Below are 17,168 nucleotides of genomic sequence, written 5' to 3'. Positions count from 1 at the left end.
CAAGGAATTTCTCTGAACGCGAAACCAGCGTACTCGATCTATTTGCATCTACCATTCAGTCTGCTACTTTAGAAACGGCAGCGGAAGCCGTACGTCAGCTTGACTTTTCCTGCCCTCTTCTTGATCCCGAGAAGAACGAGGTCGAGGCTTATTTATGGACAATTTGGAAGGTCATGGCTGAATTGGCTGGTAGTCCTGATGTAATGAGATCGATTCTTATTATCTTCGTTGAAGACTTTCTGATAGTTGGAACAGATTGAGCACCGTGTGTGGGGAGATTTACCTCTATTTGGTCAGTGTTTAGACGCTTCTTACAGTGGTCATGGTATGTTAATCTTCCCTTAGGTCCTCTGATTCTTTGTTGCTTTTCTTTTTCCCAAATTGAAAACAAGGATTCTCAACAAGTCATGTCTAACATGCATAACAAAAGACCCTTACTTAATACCGGAAAAGGAGTACAAGCCAGAATACGTACAGAGTTGGCGGAAATTAAGCTCTTTCATGGCTCGATGCACAGGTGCAGGTATCTTGGTTACTTATACCCCGGCAACGGATGCATTGCAAGGAGCATTTGAGAGCACTCGTTTGTCACCAATACTACTAGTAACTGTTACAGCGATAACCATACAGAAAGCCACAAAAGAAGAAATTCTTCATCATAAGATATTTCGATAAGTTATATTGATATACTTACCTGATAAAAGACGTGAGATGCTTCGCTAATGGTATACACATAAGTCATTAACAAACAGTTCAGACGCAGCTTTTGTGGGCCCAATTCAACCCGCCAGTAAAGTGGCTGTCGGAGATTATGCGGGGATTAACGCCACCTTGCACCCATTCGTCACGTGGCGTCCTTCTCGTCACGAATTTCTAGTCCCTTGAACACCTTGAACAACTGCGCAATTCTGACCAGAGTATAAGAAGCCTCCACCAGTGCTTTATGCTGACCAACACAAGCCCGTGGTCATCGCGAGGAAGGGATATACTCCCACGGGCCAGGAGTGATAGAATGCCATCGGTCTGGATTGAAGTCTTCGACATCAGGCCCAAATACCGACTCAACATGATGCAAAGCATAGTAGTCTGAAACCAGGTTTGTGCTACGTGAAATATAGATTGGAGTTGTGCTTCTCGCCACCACCCAGAGGTAGAGTTGTGTCGTTCAGCGCGACACGTACTAGTATCGGAAATATAGGATACATGAGAAAGAGCTATACTGGCCAAGATATCAGCGGGGGTTTTGGTCATTGAAAATGACACTTACACTCTTTTGAAACGTTAGAGAGAAATTTGAATTCCTTGAGGTTATCAAATAATAGCAAAGATACATCGAGATCTATGGAAAGCGCTTCTTCCCGAAGTCTTTCGTATATAGCTGGGTGCCGTGACAGTAGAAACAGCGTATTGCTGATAAGTACTGATATTGTATCTTGTGCGGCCATCATTCCTTGCAATATCTATCTGATTGCGCATCGCGATCCGATCATCTGTTTGCTCTGCCAAACCCTCGAGGAGGCTGTGACCACGGCTGTAAGATTCCATTTGTTTGCCTGGGAGGCCTCTCCCCCGTGCTTGAATTTCATCGTGGAGCGCCGTATCGACGCGGGTATCGATAAAGGTATGGGTTCTTTGCCATGCTGTGGCTTTCAGCGCTTTTGGGATGAAGAACTGAAACGGATCCCAATCATGGAATTTGTGAACTGAACCGCCGCCAAATGAGCTGACTAATCAGTAGCCGATACTGCTGCTACTGTACCTACGCCAGCTTAGCTACGCTCGCTACGCTACGTACTGGACTGAACTGAGCTCGGCATCGCTCAACGACGTTAGTGAATACAACAGAAGGTACTTTAACATGCTGAATATCACTCCACCCACAGCACACCACATCACCCCCGCCAATGTCACAAAACAATCCCCCACCAGGTTCTGAAGCTCTTGTACAAGCACTTCGCCAAACACTACATGGCCTGATCCAGGACCCTTATCCTCATGTCCCAAACCCCGATAGCTGCAAGAAACGCGCATCCGTTGCCCTCATCCTACGCGTTCGACCACATTTCAACCACCGGCCCTCTAAAGCCTCCGAAACCTCCGAGACCTCCAATTCTTCCGCACAAGACTACCGCCAGGATAGACCCGCCGGGGAAGTTATCAATGGGTTTTTTGAGCAGTCATGGGTAAAGCATGGCGACCCGGAAGTGGTGTTTATAAAGAGGGCTGCGAGAGAAGGAGATAGGTGGACGAGCCATGTTGCGTTACCTGGAGGGAAGCGGGACCCGGAGGATGAGGACGACAAGGCTGTTGCGATACGGGAAACTGCTGAAGAGATCGGGCTGGACCTTAGATCTCCCCACGCGCTGTTCGTTGGGAATCTGCCTGAGCGGGTTGTCAGTACTTCGTGGGGAAAGGTTCCGTAAGTACCCTACTCTGATAGCCATTTTACCTTTCCCCTTCTGCGTTGAACTCAGCTGATGTCTTCCAGATTGATGGTGCTCTGTCCTTTTGTATTTCTCTGGATGGAGCCCGAGCTACCACCACTTAAACTACAGCCAGCAGAGATTGCTTCAACGCATTGGGTGCCTCTCCGAATTCTTCTGGCGCCACAATCCCGCACTTTCGAATACGTTGATGTATCCGATAGATTCGCCCGAAGAGGGGGCACTATACTGAAGACTGCAATTAGATCTGTGCTGGGGAAGATGGAGTTCTCCGCCATCAAATTGGTGCCATCGGAGTCGCTATCCTGTAGTACTACTGCCGAATTCTTCTCGCCAGAAACCGAATCCAATACATCATGGGGAGGGGGATTCTACAGATGGTATTTGGGAGACCATGCGGGATCATCTGAAAGAACGCGGCCACTGTTGCTTTGGGGACTGACTCTAGGCATGTTGGCAGATTTTCTAGATCAACTGCCGCCACACAACGCTGTCCAGTTGTGGTCATACCCCACATTTACATCGCTAGACGTCAGGTTTATCATTGGTGTTCTCACTCGCCGTCTGAAGCAAAGAAATCAGAGTCGCCTGCAAAGTGGGAATCAAACAGCTGTTGATAGTCAAACGGAAGCTGTTGCTACAGGTGATAATCCGTGGTTTATTGGTGATTTGAGTGATGGAATGAAGCATCCGGGGAAAGGGAAGAATGCTACCAAGTCTTATGCTGTTGGTGTTATGTTGGATGGCTATTATGACATGGCCAGACGTGGGGTTTGGATCGCTGCAAGTGTTCGACTGATTGCCACTACTGCAGTCTTATTCTATGCTGTCAAGAAGTTCAGATCGAGGTAGAAATACAGATAGACTCGGAGGTAACGCAAGATGGGCGGACTTTGCATTATAAGTCCGGAAGGCTTTCTCCACCCCGAGACTACTAGCTCCAATGAACCGGACCATCTGACATTTTCTATGGAGAATACCACATTTGGAAAGCTGGCCAGTTGGTACTTCGTACTTGGTGCACACTGGCGTAGTCGCACACTGTTAGAATCGTAACCCATTACACCTATTCGCAAGCATGTCTTCTACCCGCTATCAAACCGCCCTGCGTTTCATCCAAGCATTCGAGACCCTGTCCGTCGAAACCTTTCTCTCCCTCCAAACACCCACCTGTCACCACATCTTCGCACCCTCGTCTCTCTCGCTACACCCGAAGGACAATGCAGCTTTCGCAGCGCACATTTCCGGGCTCAAGCAGCTTATGGAAGGCTTTCCAGTGAGGGCGAAGGAAGTGATTGACAGTCAGGAAAGCAATCAAGTAGTCGTCTAGGCAACGAGTGAGACGCGCTTCCGAGACGAGGTGAAGGATACTGGCATTTCTGAGGATGAGTGGGCGTAAAAGGGGGAATACATGTTTGTGTTCACCATGGATGAGAGCGGGCAGAAAGTTGAGCGTGTTTTAGAGCTTTTGGATAGTAAGAAGACGAAGGATACATTGGGGGCGTTGTTGGAACGAGCGAGGGGGAATAAGGCGAGGATCGAAGGGGACGAGTCTGTGGCAAATTGAAACTGTAGGAACTTTGAGATGGCGTTGTTACTTTCTGGAGATGGATTTATTCAACTTCTCAGCTGCGGAAATTACTGTCTTCTGCTTCAAAACCTTTGCAATATCCTATGATTTGTTTTGTTTCTAAGTTGCGTAGTTGCTGGTTACTCAATCTTTCAATATTTCATGTGTGCCCACTCCCGATGGAACATACTACTACCACATGTCTCCAAAGTGTCTATTGAAGAGTGATTGAGTCAGACCTTTTCATCATCGTTGCCTGCGTGCCTTCCATGCACGCAACCCTACAGAGAATAAGGTCACCCGGCGATGCCGTCAACGCAACCGGATATAATCGCATCGATAAAAGGTCATATTTCAATCGCTCTAAACGGTCTGAGAGCGACCAACCCTTTGGCTTTTGGCAATTAGAGGATCCAGAACTTCAAATATTGGCTGAATCCATGCACTGACGAGGTTGCATGGTATATAAGGATCAAAGAATGTGTTGCAAAGAAGGGATTCTATGCCACGTCTACTGCAGCTCAAGGTCATATAGTAAGGCAGTAGCCTAAAATCCTGAAGGATCTCATCTTTCTCGTCGAGGGGGCCGTAGTGGTAAGCAGGCGCTAGCCTTATCAGGACTGAATAATCTGATCTAAATATAGGTTGCGGATGTAAACACTGTATCTGGTCAAGTCAGAAACCTTAACTCTACTTCGTATCTTCCAACTTCCTGCTCAAACCTAGAACAGCATTCAGTATCACCTTTTAGACATTCTCAATTCCAAAAGTTATGCCACCAGTAATTGCCCAGGTCGATTCTCTCTTCTTCACTCGACTCCCACTCGAGATCAGACTTCTGATTTACGGAGAAGTCATTAGGTCGTGGGGCTGGACAGAAAGGATACATATTACTCCTGAAAGATGTCCAGAACATCCTGGGTTTTCCGAAGTTGAAGGGCGTTTCACCAACTCGTTCACATCGAAAACATTCCATCATGCCCAGTGCACAATGGGGGATGCGAGTCACGGATTGCCTCGGGCCAGACGGCTCACGAATCTCTCAATGTTTGTGACTTGCCATCGCTTGTAAGTTGCTTTCTTTAAACCTGTATCTTGGCCGTTTCGTCTGAAAACATTTGTTTGCTAGAATGTTTCTGATAACAGAAAGGTACAATGAAGCCATTCCTTGCCTCTACTCGAAGCATACTTTTGACATGACTTCTTTTTGGGACGCCCATGCGTTTCTATCATCCCTGACGCAACACAACCTAAGCTATGTCAAAAAACTTTACATTACTGGATTGATACCTCCTGTGTTTCCATCATATGCAGCCCCACATCTCGAATCAAGTTTTGAGACAAAATGGCTGTGTCTGTGTTCGCTTCTATGTCAAATGGAAGGCTTGCAGGACTTGTGGATTGGTTTTGCGAGTCACACCTCGGGTGAGATGCAAGAAATGGAGTTGCTAAGACCGCTTATGGGTGTGACGGTTAAGCCGAAGAATGGAGTTAAAACAGCTTTCGTGGTCCAGATTCCTGTGGAGAGAACATCCTTGGAAATGGGAACTAGAACTAACGATGAGAATGAGATGGCGGTCGACCGGCTTGAGGTATTGCTGGGTGGAAATGGAAATGCGGTGCCATTTAAGATTGATCGAAAACCAGTAGATTACGGGTATAAATCCAACGAAGAGGTTGCGGTTGCTATCCCTACTGGGCATCCACGGCGACGAATGACGATATGGAAGTATATGTGCATTCCATGTATTCCATGTTTATGTATCTACGATAGTTGCTGCACCTGAGACACTAAAGTATGGACTTGATTGGGCAAAAGGATCATAGAAAAATAAGGAGGAACCGTATATCAAGCCGATGTGTAGGGCAGAATTTAAAAAGATGGAGACAAAAGAGTATCCATCTTCGCTATCTCTTCTACCTTTATACTTAGTAGCAGGGCAAGAAATACTCAGAATAGATACAAGTATAACTACGTAATCAAAATCGGGCGCTTAAGAAGCATAAATAAGATCATTGAAGTTTTACCCAAGCAATTTACCACCGTTGCCTAAATTACACACCAGATACCAGCCTGAAAGCTCCAAAGTTTCACGTACTGCAGGTGTTCCCATTTACACATTAATATTACTTCCGCGCAGTATCAACTGCTGCAGAGTCTGTTTATGGTCAAGAGATAAAGTCCATCTTCTTTCCCAAAGTCAACGCGCAAGTGTGTTCCAATAATCATAACAAGTGTTTCATACATCCGTCATCTCCACATCGCTATTTTGCCTTGCTAACTTCTTATTTGCAGCCCCTTTCTTCTCCCCCCTTCTCTGCACTATCTTCCCCCCTCACCCTCACACTTTCAACTCGCATCTTCTTCGTACTACCTTTCTTCTCCCCCTCTTGCTTCACCATCTTCGCCTTCTCCTTCGCCTTCTCCTTTGCCTTCGCCTTCTCTTTTACCTTCGCCCTCACCCTCACACTCTCAACCAACTTCTTCGTCGCATGCGCCGTCAGCCGATACGCATCGACCTCCTCTCTCCCAAACCCATACAGCGCCAACACCCTCAACTCGACAGCATACGTGCGGCGAATCCCCACATAACAGCTATCCCTCTTCATGCCCTTGCCATCTCTCAACTTCAGCACGTCTTTAGCATGTGGTTTCGACGCTGTGACGACGCGCAAGTGCCCAGAGCGCTTGGCGGCTAGTGTGCCGGATGCGGTGTGTATGCCTTTGGCGGCTAGGTGCGCTTTTACTGTTAAGCCGTGGAAAGAAGTCATCTAGGCTCCAATTAGCTTTGCACGCACGGAAGAAAGGAAGGGGTGGTGGGAAGGAGGGAGAAATATACGATGGCTATCTCGACATGTGAAGAATGTTGTATTTCCTTCGGCTGCGGACATGATACAATGGCTACTGGATGGTTGAACGCCCCGTCTAGGAGTTCTGGATCTGTCCAGGCGCTTTTAGGGATTTTGTCTTTGGGAGGGAGAAACATGATTGTGCCCGCTAGGACTCGGGGGACTTCTGCTTCGGCGACTAGGCGGAAGTTGGTGGTGGTCGGTGCCATTATGGGTTGGTGAAGAGCGGGCATTTTGGGGGGGTATATGAGGTTCAGTAGTTGGATCGGCCTTTTTCGAGAAGATTGAAGCCACGAGTAGGCCATTTTCATGACAAGTTCCTGTGTCTAGAAGTGATTTCGGAGACTCAAAGGAAAAGGGACGGATGAATATACTAGAGTGAACAAAGGGGGGTTGAGGATTTGTTTGCATGGATGCAAACTATGATTCAGACAAAGAATAATCATTCATAAAGGATGTGGAAATTTGATTGTGGGAATCATAGATACTGATTGGGATATTGTGTGAAGACTTGAAGGAGAGACTGACTGGCGTTTGGACAAAGGTTCATGGTGAGCACATTTTAATTCTCATATTTAGTCACAGTCCGTCTGGAATACCAATAATCCCCCGTGGTATTTCTCATGACCCCTGAGGCCCGTCCATCGGGATCGAGGTAAGCATTACCCTCTACTAATTGACAAAAGCCGCGAATGCCTCAAAGGGACGCAACGATGCGGTTTCGTCTGCCACGGAGACCCCATCGTAGTTTGATACCAGTACCTGATCTTGCTGTATGGTAATCTTTTGCGGCAGCGACCATTTCACTGGTCTTTTCCGAAAGTTCGTAACAATAATAACGGTCTTGCCCTCGAAAGTTCGAGTGTAGGCGAAGACATCCTCATGATCCACATCAAGCAGCTTGAAATTCCCGTAGATGAAGATGTCCTTATGAGACTTTCGCAGCGCAAGAATAGAGGCCCAGTACTGGAATACGCTCCCTTTGACGCCAATTTGAGACTCGGCATTGATGTCGTGGTAGCTTTCGTTTTCTCGTTGCCACGGTTCGGCCGTTGAGAAGCCAGCGTATTTGGAGGTGTTCCACTATTCTTGTCAGGATGCGAATTATTGAGGTTTGCGTAAGATCTTACCTGCATAGGAGTTCTTGCATTGTCTCTAGACTTCAGTTGGATTTCTTCGTGTGTGATTCGTTGTCGCTCCTTGTCGTTTGGGTACCTCTCGAGTAATCTAGGGCCTGATTAGCGGGGGGATTTGGGGCTTTGCGTAGTAGACTTACTCTTTCCAAGCATTTAGCGTCTCAAGATCTTTGTACTCGGTAACTGGTCTGCTAATGGGGATATTAATCATTCCAATCTCTTGGCCTTGGTACACGAAGACCGTCCCACTTTGTAACACAAGGAAGGTTGCAAACATCTTGGCGGCAAGAGTCCTAAATTCCGGTAAGTCAGAACCCCAGCGCGAGACGCATCTGCTTTGGTCATGATTCTCAAGATACAAAGAGTTCCATCCATCATTATCTATCATGAAATTTTGCCATTTGTCGACAATGCCTTTGAGCTTAGGCATTGTCCATGGCCTTCGAGAGAACTTTCCTTCTTTGCCAATGTCCATGTCGACACTGGATATCTATTAATTTGGGAATTAGGTTTTGGCCAATAGACTTACATCTCAAAGTTGAATATCATATTTAGCTCTCCACGGTCATACGCAACAGCGTTCAATATTTCCTTCGGATCTTGTACCGACGGCATTTCTCCCACAGAAAAAGCGTTGTATTGCTTAAGAATATTTCCAAGTTGTAGAAGATACTCATGAAGCCTTGGACCACAAGCGAAATACTTGTCGCCAGGTTGGTAGACCTGGTCCTTTCGAGTGATGGGAGCATCTGGAAGACCGGGAACTTTGCTGATGAAGTTTATTACGTCCAATCTGAGGGATTGTTAGTACAAAATTACACAGAAACTTAGATCTCACTGTACCTGAAACCATCCGCGCCTTTGTCTAACCAGAAACGCATGATATCGTGGACTGCATCTCGAACGGGAGGGTGCTCCCAATTGAGATCGGGTTGCTCGGGAGCGAAGATGTGCAAGTAATATTCATCAGAAGCTTCATCGTACTCCCAAGCACTTCCTATTCAAAAGTCAGTCCCAGCTTCAAGCAAAGAGCAACTTTTGAATTCAAATTGCGGGGTACTTACCGCCCCAAACGGCTCCCCAATTGTTGGGCGGCTGACGTTTGCCTTCAGCATCATATTTTGGTTTCTTCCAAATATACCAATCACGGTACGGGCTATCCTTCGAAGACTTTGCCTCTTGGAACCATTTATGCTGTGAGAGGTGAGCTTCAGTCAAAGCACATGACGAGCAGATATCATCACCTGATCAGATGTATGGTTCACCACCAAATCCATCAAAAACTTCATTCCCCGACTGTGGCACCCCTCGATAAGCTTCTCGACGTCAGCGACGGTGCCGTATGGAGCGTGAATGTCTTTGTAGTCTGAAATGTCGTAGCCCATATCGATTTGGGGGGATTTGTAAATGGGGCAGCACCAAATAATGTCGATTCCTAAAGCTTTGATGTAGTCTAGCTTTGAGATTATGCCTGGGATATCTCCGACTCCATCTCCGTTGGAGTCTTTAAAAGAGGCGGGGTAGATTTGGTAGACGGAGGACTCCTTCCACCATGCACGTTTGACGGTTGGTTGGGCCATGACACTGTTGGGTTTCGAATGATGGCTCAAGAGTAGCTTTAGAGATATGTAAAAATAGAAGAAGGAATGAAGTGAGGTGTAGGATGAAAGAAGAAGGAACTAAAGAATTGTTGTTGAAGTGAAGTGGCATGCGTCAGGGACCCACCCAGAACAGCGGGGTCCATCGCGGGGAAACCTCGTCTCGTCTCAAATTCTTTTACTATACACATATCTTCAACTGTTCAGCACAACCAACACAGCACACAAAGACGTCAATATATGGGTACTCTGCATGTTGGCCGTCAATTCAAGTGTTTTTTTGTTGGCGACGATCTTCAAGAGAGACGTGCGAGCTGTGCGCTTATCCATTCTGCAAGACGGACGCCTGTTTACTTTGTCATTTAGAGTAATTGACTCCGTTAGCAAGCGCTACTTACGAGCCTCAAAGTTGACGGTGCTTTCCAATCTATATAATTATAGTGTGATGGGGCATCGAATCTTGATATTTTGCCTCGCTCCGCATTCCTTGTTTCATTCCCTCGAGCAGTTAAGCTTGTCTTGCCAATTCGTTACGCTATGCAACGAAGGACATGCGGGCTGTTTATGATATTATTTTCTTCAAAGAAGAGTCGCATGTCGCGCAGTCAGTATGATTTTCAGCACTACTCTTACGTCCCAAATAATGCCATATCTTGGTACTTTTGCCTACTTAAAACTCGGGGGCGCATGGAACTTGACGAGCTTGCAAGCTCTCTGTATTTCCTACCGTATTTTGTCTACTTCCAAATTTAAGAAGAAACATCTTCCATAGCGGCCCTCCCCAGCCCAAGGAAAAAGTCGGGAAATTAGTATAACTATGTCGAAAGTTCGTTCATACCCCTAGACGAAGGAATCTCAAGTGATTTTTAGGGTCTGTACGTGCCGAGCATCCTCGATCAGGACCAGGGATGTTTCGAAAATCGTGACCTTACAGGGTTTTTTCATAAATACTGCACCTTTCCACTTAAAACCAGGACATAACCAGAATAATAGAGGGTTTCTATTGGCTGAAATCCCCCACTTTCTACTAGAAAAAGCGTGTTTCCGGCTGGGGGACTCCATACAAGCCTTGTAAAAGCATATTTTGTAGAAAGTTGCAGTTTTTATGACAATACCCTATAGTTTTAGAACGGAGAGAAATCAGCATATACGGTTTGTATTTCACTATTTACAATGCTAGAATATCCGTTGTATCCAAGTTTCTGGTTCTGCACGTTCGGACCGTCTCGCCTTTCCGGCCAGCCGCTTCCACTCCGCCCGATCCAAACTCTATGACGAGTCATAATTATCAGACTTCGAGATTTATTTCAGCCTAGCTTTGCAGCGTCAGCAAACCGGGGCGATAAGGCTGGAGGTCGTAAGAGGCGCTGGAGCTGGGAGATTTCCCCTGATAGAGCAACTGCAGGTTGCACGGATCAACGGTCATTGTCTGGTCGGGGTTGCTACGAATCAAATCGCCGTGACTGATATCATTGGTCCAAGTAGCACCACTGTTGGCTTTCCCAGCAAAAGGCGCCGTCTCACTCGTGGCCTGCGGCGTCCACGAACCGCCCAAACTGGTGGCCGTGAATGAGCGGAAGTACCGCCCATTTGCTCCAATGGCCTCAACGATCATGAGGTATTGGTTTTGGCCCGAGACAGTGTAGACTTGAACGGCTTCGAACAGGTTGTTGGTTGAGTCTGTCAAGATGACCGTCGATGAGCTGCCGAAACTGCCGGGGAAGTTTCCAATGGGCATACTGGCCCGGTAGATATTGCCGTTGTCTCCTGCGAAGAACAGGTACATGTCTGTGGCGTCGCCAATAACCGTCTGGTCGATGGCTCCGGTGCTAGAGCCGGAGATGGTCCCGGAGAACAACGTTTGCGCTGAAGACCATCCATTCGTGTTTGTAGGATCACTCGATGTCTTGTAGGAGAAAGTGGTTGGACCCCATTGATACGCGAGTACCCAGATGCTCTTTGGGGCGAATTGGAAGAGTGTAGGCGCCACGGTCCCAGCACTCATCGCATTCTGGCTTGCTGAGGCCATGCTAGACCAATTCGTGAAGAGGCCGAAGTTCATGGAACCATAGCTTGATCCAGTATCATGGTCCGAGGCATATACGAGATGCTGGCCGTTGTAGAGGACGTGGGTGAAGTCTTTAAGCGAAACCCAGCCTGACTTGGGGGTTGCCAGCGAACCTGTCGAGGTCCAGCTGTACGTTGATGGAAGGGTACAAGTGGTCTGCGCTATGGTAACCGCTACCAATGCAACTAACACGTATATAAGTTTCATAATAAAGATTTCTTCCTCACAAGATCAAGCTGAATTGAAGGAGCAGAACAGTTGAGAGAACGATGAGGCCAGATACGAGTATGTATATACTCTAGAGCATGGCTATACCCCAGAAATGGTCACGGAGTCCTGGACAGTGATATAACCTTTTTTCCGTAACTCAGTCCACCTTTTGATTAATATGAGGTTAATGATACCGGTAAACTCTAATAGCCGACACAGTAACACCGCAATTCAGGGAACACCCCTGGAAGCATTACTATATTTACGACGGATAGAAGGTGACCATTCCGTTGATACTACTTCCAAGTATTAGGCATGTTACTAGAGTGTTTTTGAACAATTACCCGGACGGCAGTGCTAAGTCCGAGTGATCAGATGTCGAGTCTGATTCTCGACCCCACTGCGGGGAAAAGAACCTACCATACGAGATGTTTTATACGTTCACTACCGATCGATGGCTTGATTTCGTAAAGCCAAGTCACATTATACCAAAGGAACTGCTCATGGCGGATAAAATAGGTAGATTTCGAGATCCTTCCAAGTTTATATACTAGTAGTCGAACATGAAGATGATCTAATTAGTTTAGGGGTAAGCTTAGCCAAAATGAAAAACCAAACATGATTTTTTATTCATCCCCAAACACTTCTCTTTCCACTGGGATTTCATTCATTCATATACTAAATATACCTCTACATACATATACCTTTTCTCCCCCAGTTCTATCGGAAATGCACATGAGAATGCCGTTTCCGGTTAGCGTTGCGCGGGGATCCTAAATAGGAATAGACATCTGAGGCCGTGTAAATAAGAACTAAGCATCTATATTTGTCTTTTCCTGTCATATGATGACGGAAGATAGAGCCTTTCTTCTGGTAGGGTATTTCTTATAAAGAAAATCTAGGCTATTACGAGCTAGTGTTGCGCTGTGTACTGCTTTGGGGTGTGTTTCGGGCTTCGGATCCTACAGTTAATAGGAAATGCGTGGAATAGGTATTTGTAACATTTTCGCGGATTTAAAGATGATGTATGAGCGATGATGGTGTGAAATGATTTCAAATCTGCTTAGTATCTCCGAGTTTGAATGCGTGGGAATTGTATAAAAGGCATGAAGCTGTACTTCCATACATCCCTTTTCATCTTCTCATCATCACTCCACTATACACAGACTTTTCAAATCCTCGAACCGCCTTTTCAGACAACACAACTAGCTTTCATACCTAGAGACTTCTATCATATTCTCCTCCCACAATGTCCACCCAAAACGCTCTCGCTCTCACTGAGCTCGGCAAACCATTAACCAAAATCACCTTGCCAATCCCATCCAGCTCTGAATTGAAAGACAACGAAGTGCTTATCAAAATAACCGCAGCAGGCTGTATGTCTGAGCCTATCCCTCCTCCCTCATCACGCCTCATTCTAACATATTATACCCCCAGTGGCGCCTCTCGATCAAAAGCTCCGCGACAAAAACATGTTCAATATCGGCTCTCGCCTCCCCGCGATATTTTCCGGGGATCTTGTCGGAACCGTTGTGTCGAACGGGGCGAAAGCCAAATTTCCAATTGGTGCTCATGTATTCTCGCAGACGCTGTTCGATAACCCGCGTGGTGGCGGGCTGCAAGAATACACGATCATAAACGGTGAGTACGCGGCCGTTGTGCCGGACGATGTGAGCGATGAAGAAGCAGCTTTGTATCCCATCAACGCTGTCACGGCTGCATGGAGCCTATTCTCCAGCGGAGGTTTTGATATGCCGTTCCCTGAAACAGCTGAAGCTGGAGCTTTCGATTATGCGGGTCAGAAAATAGCCATTGTTGGCGGCGGGTCCAATCTTGGAAAATTGGCTACCCAATTCGCGGCATTTGCTGGCGTGGGTACTGTTATTGCCATTGCATCGCCAGATGGTGCGGAGCTGCTGAAGAGCTTTGGTGCTACGCATGTTATCTCGCGCCACGATACGAATATCGAAGAGCAGGTCCGTGGTATTGTGGGTGATGAGTTGCTCCATGTCTTTGACACTATTAATATGGGCGAGGGGCATACTCTAGGCGTATCTCTCCTGTCTGATTCTAAGAAAGGGGTGTTTGTAAGCGCGCTGCCGGGGAAGGCAACTGAAGCAATGCTTGCGAAGAAGAAAGGGGGTATCGAGGAGAAGTTCATTCGAGGCTTCTCCCATTCGTTCCCGGATGTGGCAGAGTTATTTTGGAAGGAGTTTCCTACTTGGTTAGCGAAGGGAAGCATTCGGCCGTTGAAATTCAAGGTCATTGAGGGTTTGGATGCTGATAAGGTGAACCACGCGTTGGATGAATATGCAGCGGGGAGAAGTGGAGAGCGTTATCATGTTCGCGTTTCGCGTTGAGCAGTGCTGAAAATATGTGCGGGTGAAAGGAATCATTGGAAGGGTTGAGCTAGGTAGTCTGAAGAGGCAGTACACAAATTGAAAGTTGCTGATCAAAAGCCTGAGATCTCATATGCTCTTCTCGATTGTGGTGAACAGCATTGCTGCCCATATAATGGCATACCCATTAACGACAGACTTGTTTGGAAAGGTCATTGACGTCTGAAGTTACAATTAGCAGTAACACCTAAAGTATGGCATGATTCTTACCTTTGACAGCAAAGTGGCTTCGCCAATGCCCATGTTTGTACCAATCCATGACAGACAATTCTTTAAGGAATCCTGCAGCTGAGGAGAGGTTACAACCAAACTCGAGGTTACAAACAAAGGATGCATTAGAAGCAAGCCTCCGAGTGACTTTCCTGGAGTAATGGCAGAGTATATATCAGTCTCGACTTGTATCATGAACTTTGCTATATCTTGACAAAGGTGGAATGGAATAGATGCCACCATATCATTAGACAGCTCATCAAACTGGAATTTCTCGTCATGATAGCCGTTTGGTTCCTCCAGTCGTTTCGAACACCGTATTATAACGTTTAGAATCATCAGGCGAACTTTACGGTAAGTATTCCACACCGCGGCGACGTAGACTGTGTTGATTTCAATGAGTACTCCTGCTGTCGCGAAAGCGGTACTTACGGTCAAGGTAAGTGTCAACACGTGAAAGACCCTCGGAATTCATGGACTGACCACGTTTGGGGCTTAAAACCCCAAGCGTTCGAGGTCTCCACTCTTCAATCTGGCTGTCTGGCCACTTTGAGATTTCCTCGTTCAAGGACCTTGTATTCTTCAGTATCTGTTGAAGGTCGTCTACAAGTATTGACGTGCTAGCCAGCAACGTTTCCGCCGTGCGAAAAAGTGGACAGGCCTTGATGACCAAGGCGTCGAGATTCTGAGCACCCGGCGTACAAAATAGGTGAACCGCCTGTGTCTACGTAGTACCGAAAAGACAGATGAGCTATTATGTGTTTTAGAGCAGCGTATATTATTTTACCTTAATTGGCCCCTTGAAGAAGAGGTTTGGGGGGTTATTCGATCTTTGGAAGCGACTAGCCCAGTTGAGTAGATCTATTGGAGAGTTTTCTGTAGACAAAACCGCGTGTATCCCACAAGAATGAGAACTGTGATTAGAAGGATACGTTTCCGTTGCGGTAATTATCTGCGTAAAAGTTACCAGTTGACCACAACAGTATGCTCCGGGTTGTATTCAAACCTCGTATAGTCCTAAGAGTACCGCAGTCACGAGCGTTTCGGTCGCATTTGCCATGCCTGCTTTTGAAATCATTACTTGTAAGGAGTGCAGCATTTTTGAATATCTAATCCTAGCTTTGTGAACAAGAGAGGCTCTGCGTAACTTGGTCCCTATATTTGCCAAAGCCACGATGTTTGCAGCTTCAGAAACGTCCGAAGATGGTCCCGCAGCGGCTAATAAGGTCTCGAGGCCATCGAGATAGCCACGTGAAATGGGGCAGTAGGTTGGGACAAGACAGTAGTCGTTGAAAAAGGCTGCTAGGGCATAACTCTCAATTTCAATATCAGTGGTGCCTGTCGGAACGAGACTGGATACAGTTTGGGTTGGTTGGTTGAAGGATCCTGAGAGTGGCGAGTCAGACGAATGGGGAGCACCGCGATACCGCCGGAAATGAAGATCGGTGTCATCATGATAGCCAAGGCAAGTCCGCTTTGCCTTTGCACATTTTTGGCATGACTATAGTTATATGAATGGCTATTCAGTCGAATACATATCAAAATGTCAAAAAGCGCAAGGGGGAAGACTCGTCCAAGGTGAGGGGTATCAGATCTTACAGGACGAGTCTCATCACACTAAAATGATAAGTTAGTATAGCCGTGGTATGGAAAGAAATCAATTACCTTTTTGCGTCTTAGTTTACAAGTCTTGCAAGCTCTGGAAACCCCGTAGTTAACCATCTCTCCAGTATCAGTACTGAGTCGATAAGCTATAGCTTTGCAGGCGAATTGTGATTCTAGAAAGAATCTTCAGATCCTATTCATACAATCGAATCACTATAGATGGCATTGGGGAACGAAAACTTCGGAGAAAGATGTTTTCCTGTATGATGAGATGAGGTTGAAGCCGACAACACCATGGTAAGCGAGGTTAAGGGGCGCTTCCTTTGGGCTAGCGTTGCGCGGTTTTCCAAATTAAGCCTAGCTCTATACTCCTAAGGGCCATTATATTACGAAAACACCTTGAGCCCAAAGCTATGAGGTTCTCAAAAGTTTCTAGACCGAAGGAAACAGTAACAGTATTAGTCATTTGGTATCACAATTCTTAGAACAGCAATGATCAGACGACTCTAGCAGCGCTGGTCTAGCCGTTTAGGGAACCCCTCTAAGTGAGACGACTAACCATCTCACTATTCACATTTACAAGTATCTCTTATTTACTTCTGAAGCAAAATCTCCCCATCAACCCTAACCCACTCTAATCTACCTTTTAATCACCAACCCCTCGATATTTAATGGCCATCAAGGCCTCAACCACAATCCCCTGGCTCTGCCGCTTCTTCCTCCTCTACCTTGAGCCCTTCTGCGCCCTGGGTGGAGTCTTTCTAGCCCTCTTCAAACCAGGCGATTACCTCTCTACTATGACCCGCGAGAACCTCACATCCATCCAGCCGGCCTCCCACTTCATCTATACCGAGCTTGCTGGCGGATGGCTGCATTTCGCTTTTACCGAGGCTGTAGTCCTGCGTCTCGTCGATGATGTCCGTGTCTGGAGACTCCTTTGTATTGGCATGCTGCTCTCAGATGTGCTGTACCTGCATTCAGCTGCTGAGGCGCTTGGGGGATGGGCTGAGTATGCGAAGTTGGCGGAGTGGACGGTACAGGACTGGGTTGTTACTCTCTCGACACTGCCATTTTTGCT

The 17,168-nt window shown here is 46.7% G+C and overlaps 6 protein-coding genes across 6 annotated transcripts; 3 read left to right on the top strand and 3 right to left on the bottom strand.

Moving 5' to 3' along the window:
- Positions 1 to 1,904: 1,904 nt before the first annotated feature.
- Positions 1,905 to 3,296, top strand: LHYA1_G005916 (Uncharacterized protein; the record flags this gene model as incomplete). Its single annotated transcript, XM_031150858.1, has 2 exons — positions 1,905 to 2,419; positions 2,489 to 3,296. The coding sequence occupies 2 exons, from the start codon at positions 1,905 to 1,907 to the stop codon at positions 3,294 to 3,296; spliced, it is 1,323 nt and encodes a 440-aa protein (XP_031004492.1).
- Positions 3,297 to 3,522: 226 nt separating this feature from the next.
- LHYA1_G005915 (uncharacterized protein) lies at positions 3,523 to 3,843 on the top strand (the record flags this gene model as incomplete). The annotated part of the gene is given in 2 exon segments (XM_031150857.1): positions 3,523 to 3,762; positions 3,775 to 3,843. The coding sequence occupies 2 exon segments, from the start codon at positions 3,523 to 3,525 to the stop codon at positions 3,841 to 3,843; spliced, it is 309 nt and encodes a 102-aa protein (XP_031004489.1).
- A 2,457-nt stretch (positions 3,844 to 6,300) lies between these two features.
- On the bottom strand, positions 6,301 to 7,073 carry LHYA1_G005914 (uncharacterized protein; the record flags this gene model as incomplete). The annotated part of the gene is made up of 2 exons (XM_031150856.1): positions 6,301 to 6,786; positions 6,855 to 7,073. The coding sequence occupies 2 exons, from the start codon at positions 7,071 to 7,073 to the stop codon at positions 6,301 to 6,303; spliced, it is 705 nt and encodes a 234-aa protein (XP_031004490.1).
- Positions 7,074 to 7,536: 463 nt separating this feature from the next.
- mal1 (Alpha-glucosidase) lies at positions 7,537 to 9,580 on the bottom strand (the record flags this gene model as incomplete). Its single annotated transcript, XM_031150855.1, has 7 exons — positions 7,537 to 7,947; positions 7,995 to 8,091; positions 8,141 to 8,482; positions 8,530 to 8,793; positions 8,844 to 8,997; positions 9,065 to 9,194; positions 9,245 to 9,580. 7 exons carry the CDS (start codon positions 9,578 to 9,580, stop codon positions 7,537 to 7,539), a joined length of 1,734 nt encoding a protein of 577 aa, XP_031004487.1.
- Positions 9,581 to 10,910: 1,330 nt separating this feature from the next.
- Positions 10,911 to 11,873, bottom strand: axhA (Alpha-L-arabinofuranosidase; the record flags this gene model as incomplete). The annotated part of the gene is made up of 1 exon (XM_031150854.1): positions 10,911 to 11,873. The coding sequence occupies one exon, from the start codon at positions 11,871 to 11,873 to the stop codon at positions 10,911 to 10,913; it is 963 nt and encodes a 320-aa protein (XP_031004488.1).
- Positions 11,874 to 13,125: 1,252 nt separating this feature from the next.
- On the top strand, positions 13,126 to 14,236 carry orsE_0 (Dehydrogenase; the record flags this gene model as incomplete). The annotated part of the gene is made up of 2 exons (XM_031150853.1): positions 13,126 to 13,252; positions 13,314 to 14,236. 2 exons carry the CDS (start codon positions 13,126 to 13,128, stop codon positions 14,234 to 14,236), a joined length of 1,050 nt encoding a protein of 349 aa, XP_031004485.1.
- Positions 14,237 to 17,168: the final 2,932 nt, after the last annotated feature.

The sequence above is a fragment of the Lachnellula hyalina genome (assembly GCF_007821495.1).
Source record: "Lachnellula hyalina strain CBS 185.66 chromosome Unknown contig00088, whole genome shotgun sequence".
NCBI lineage: Eukaryota > Fungi > Ascomycota > Leotiomycetes > Helotiales > Lachnaceae > Lachnellula > Lachnellula hyalina.
This window is presented reverse-complemented; position numbering and strand designations above follow the sequence as displayed.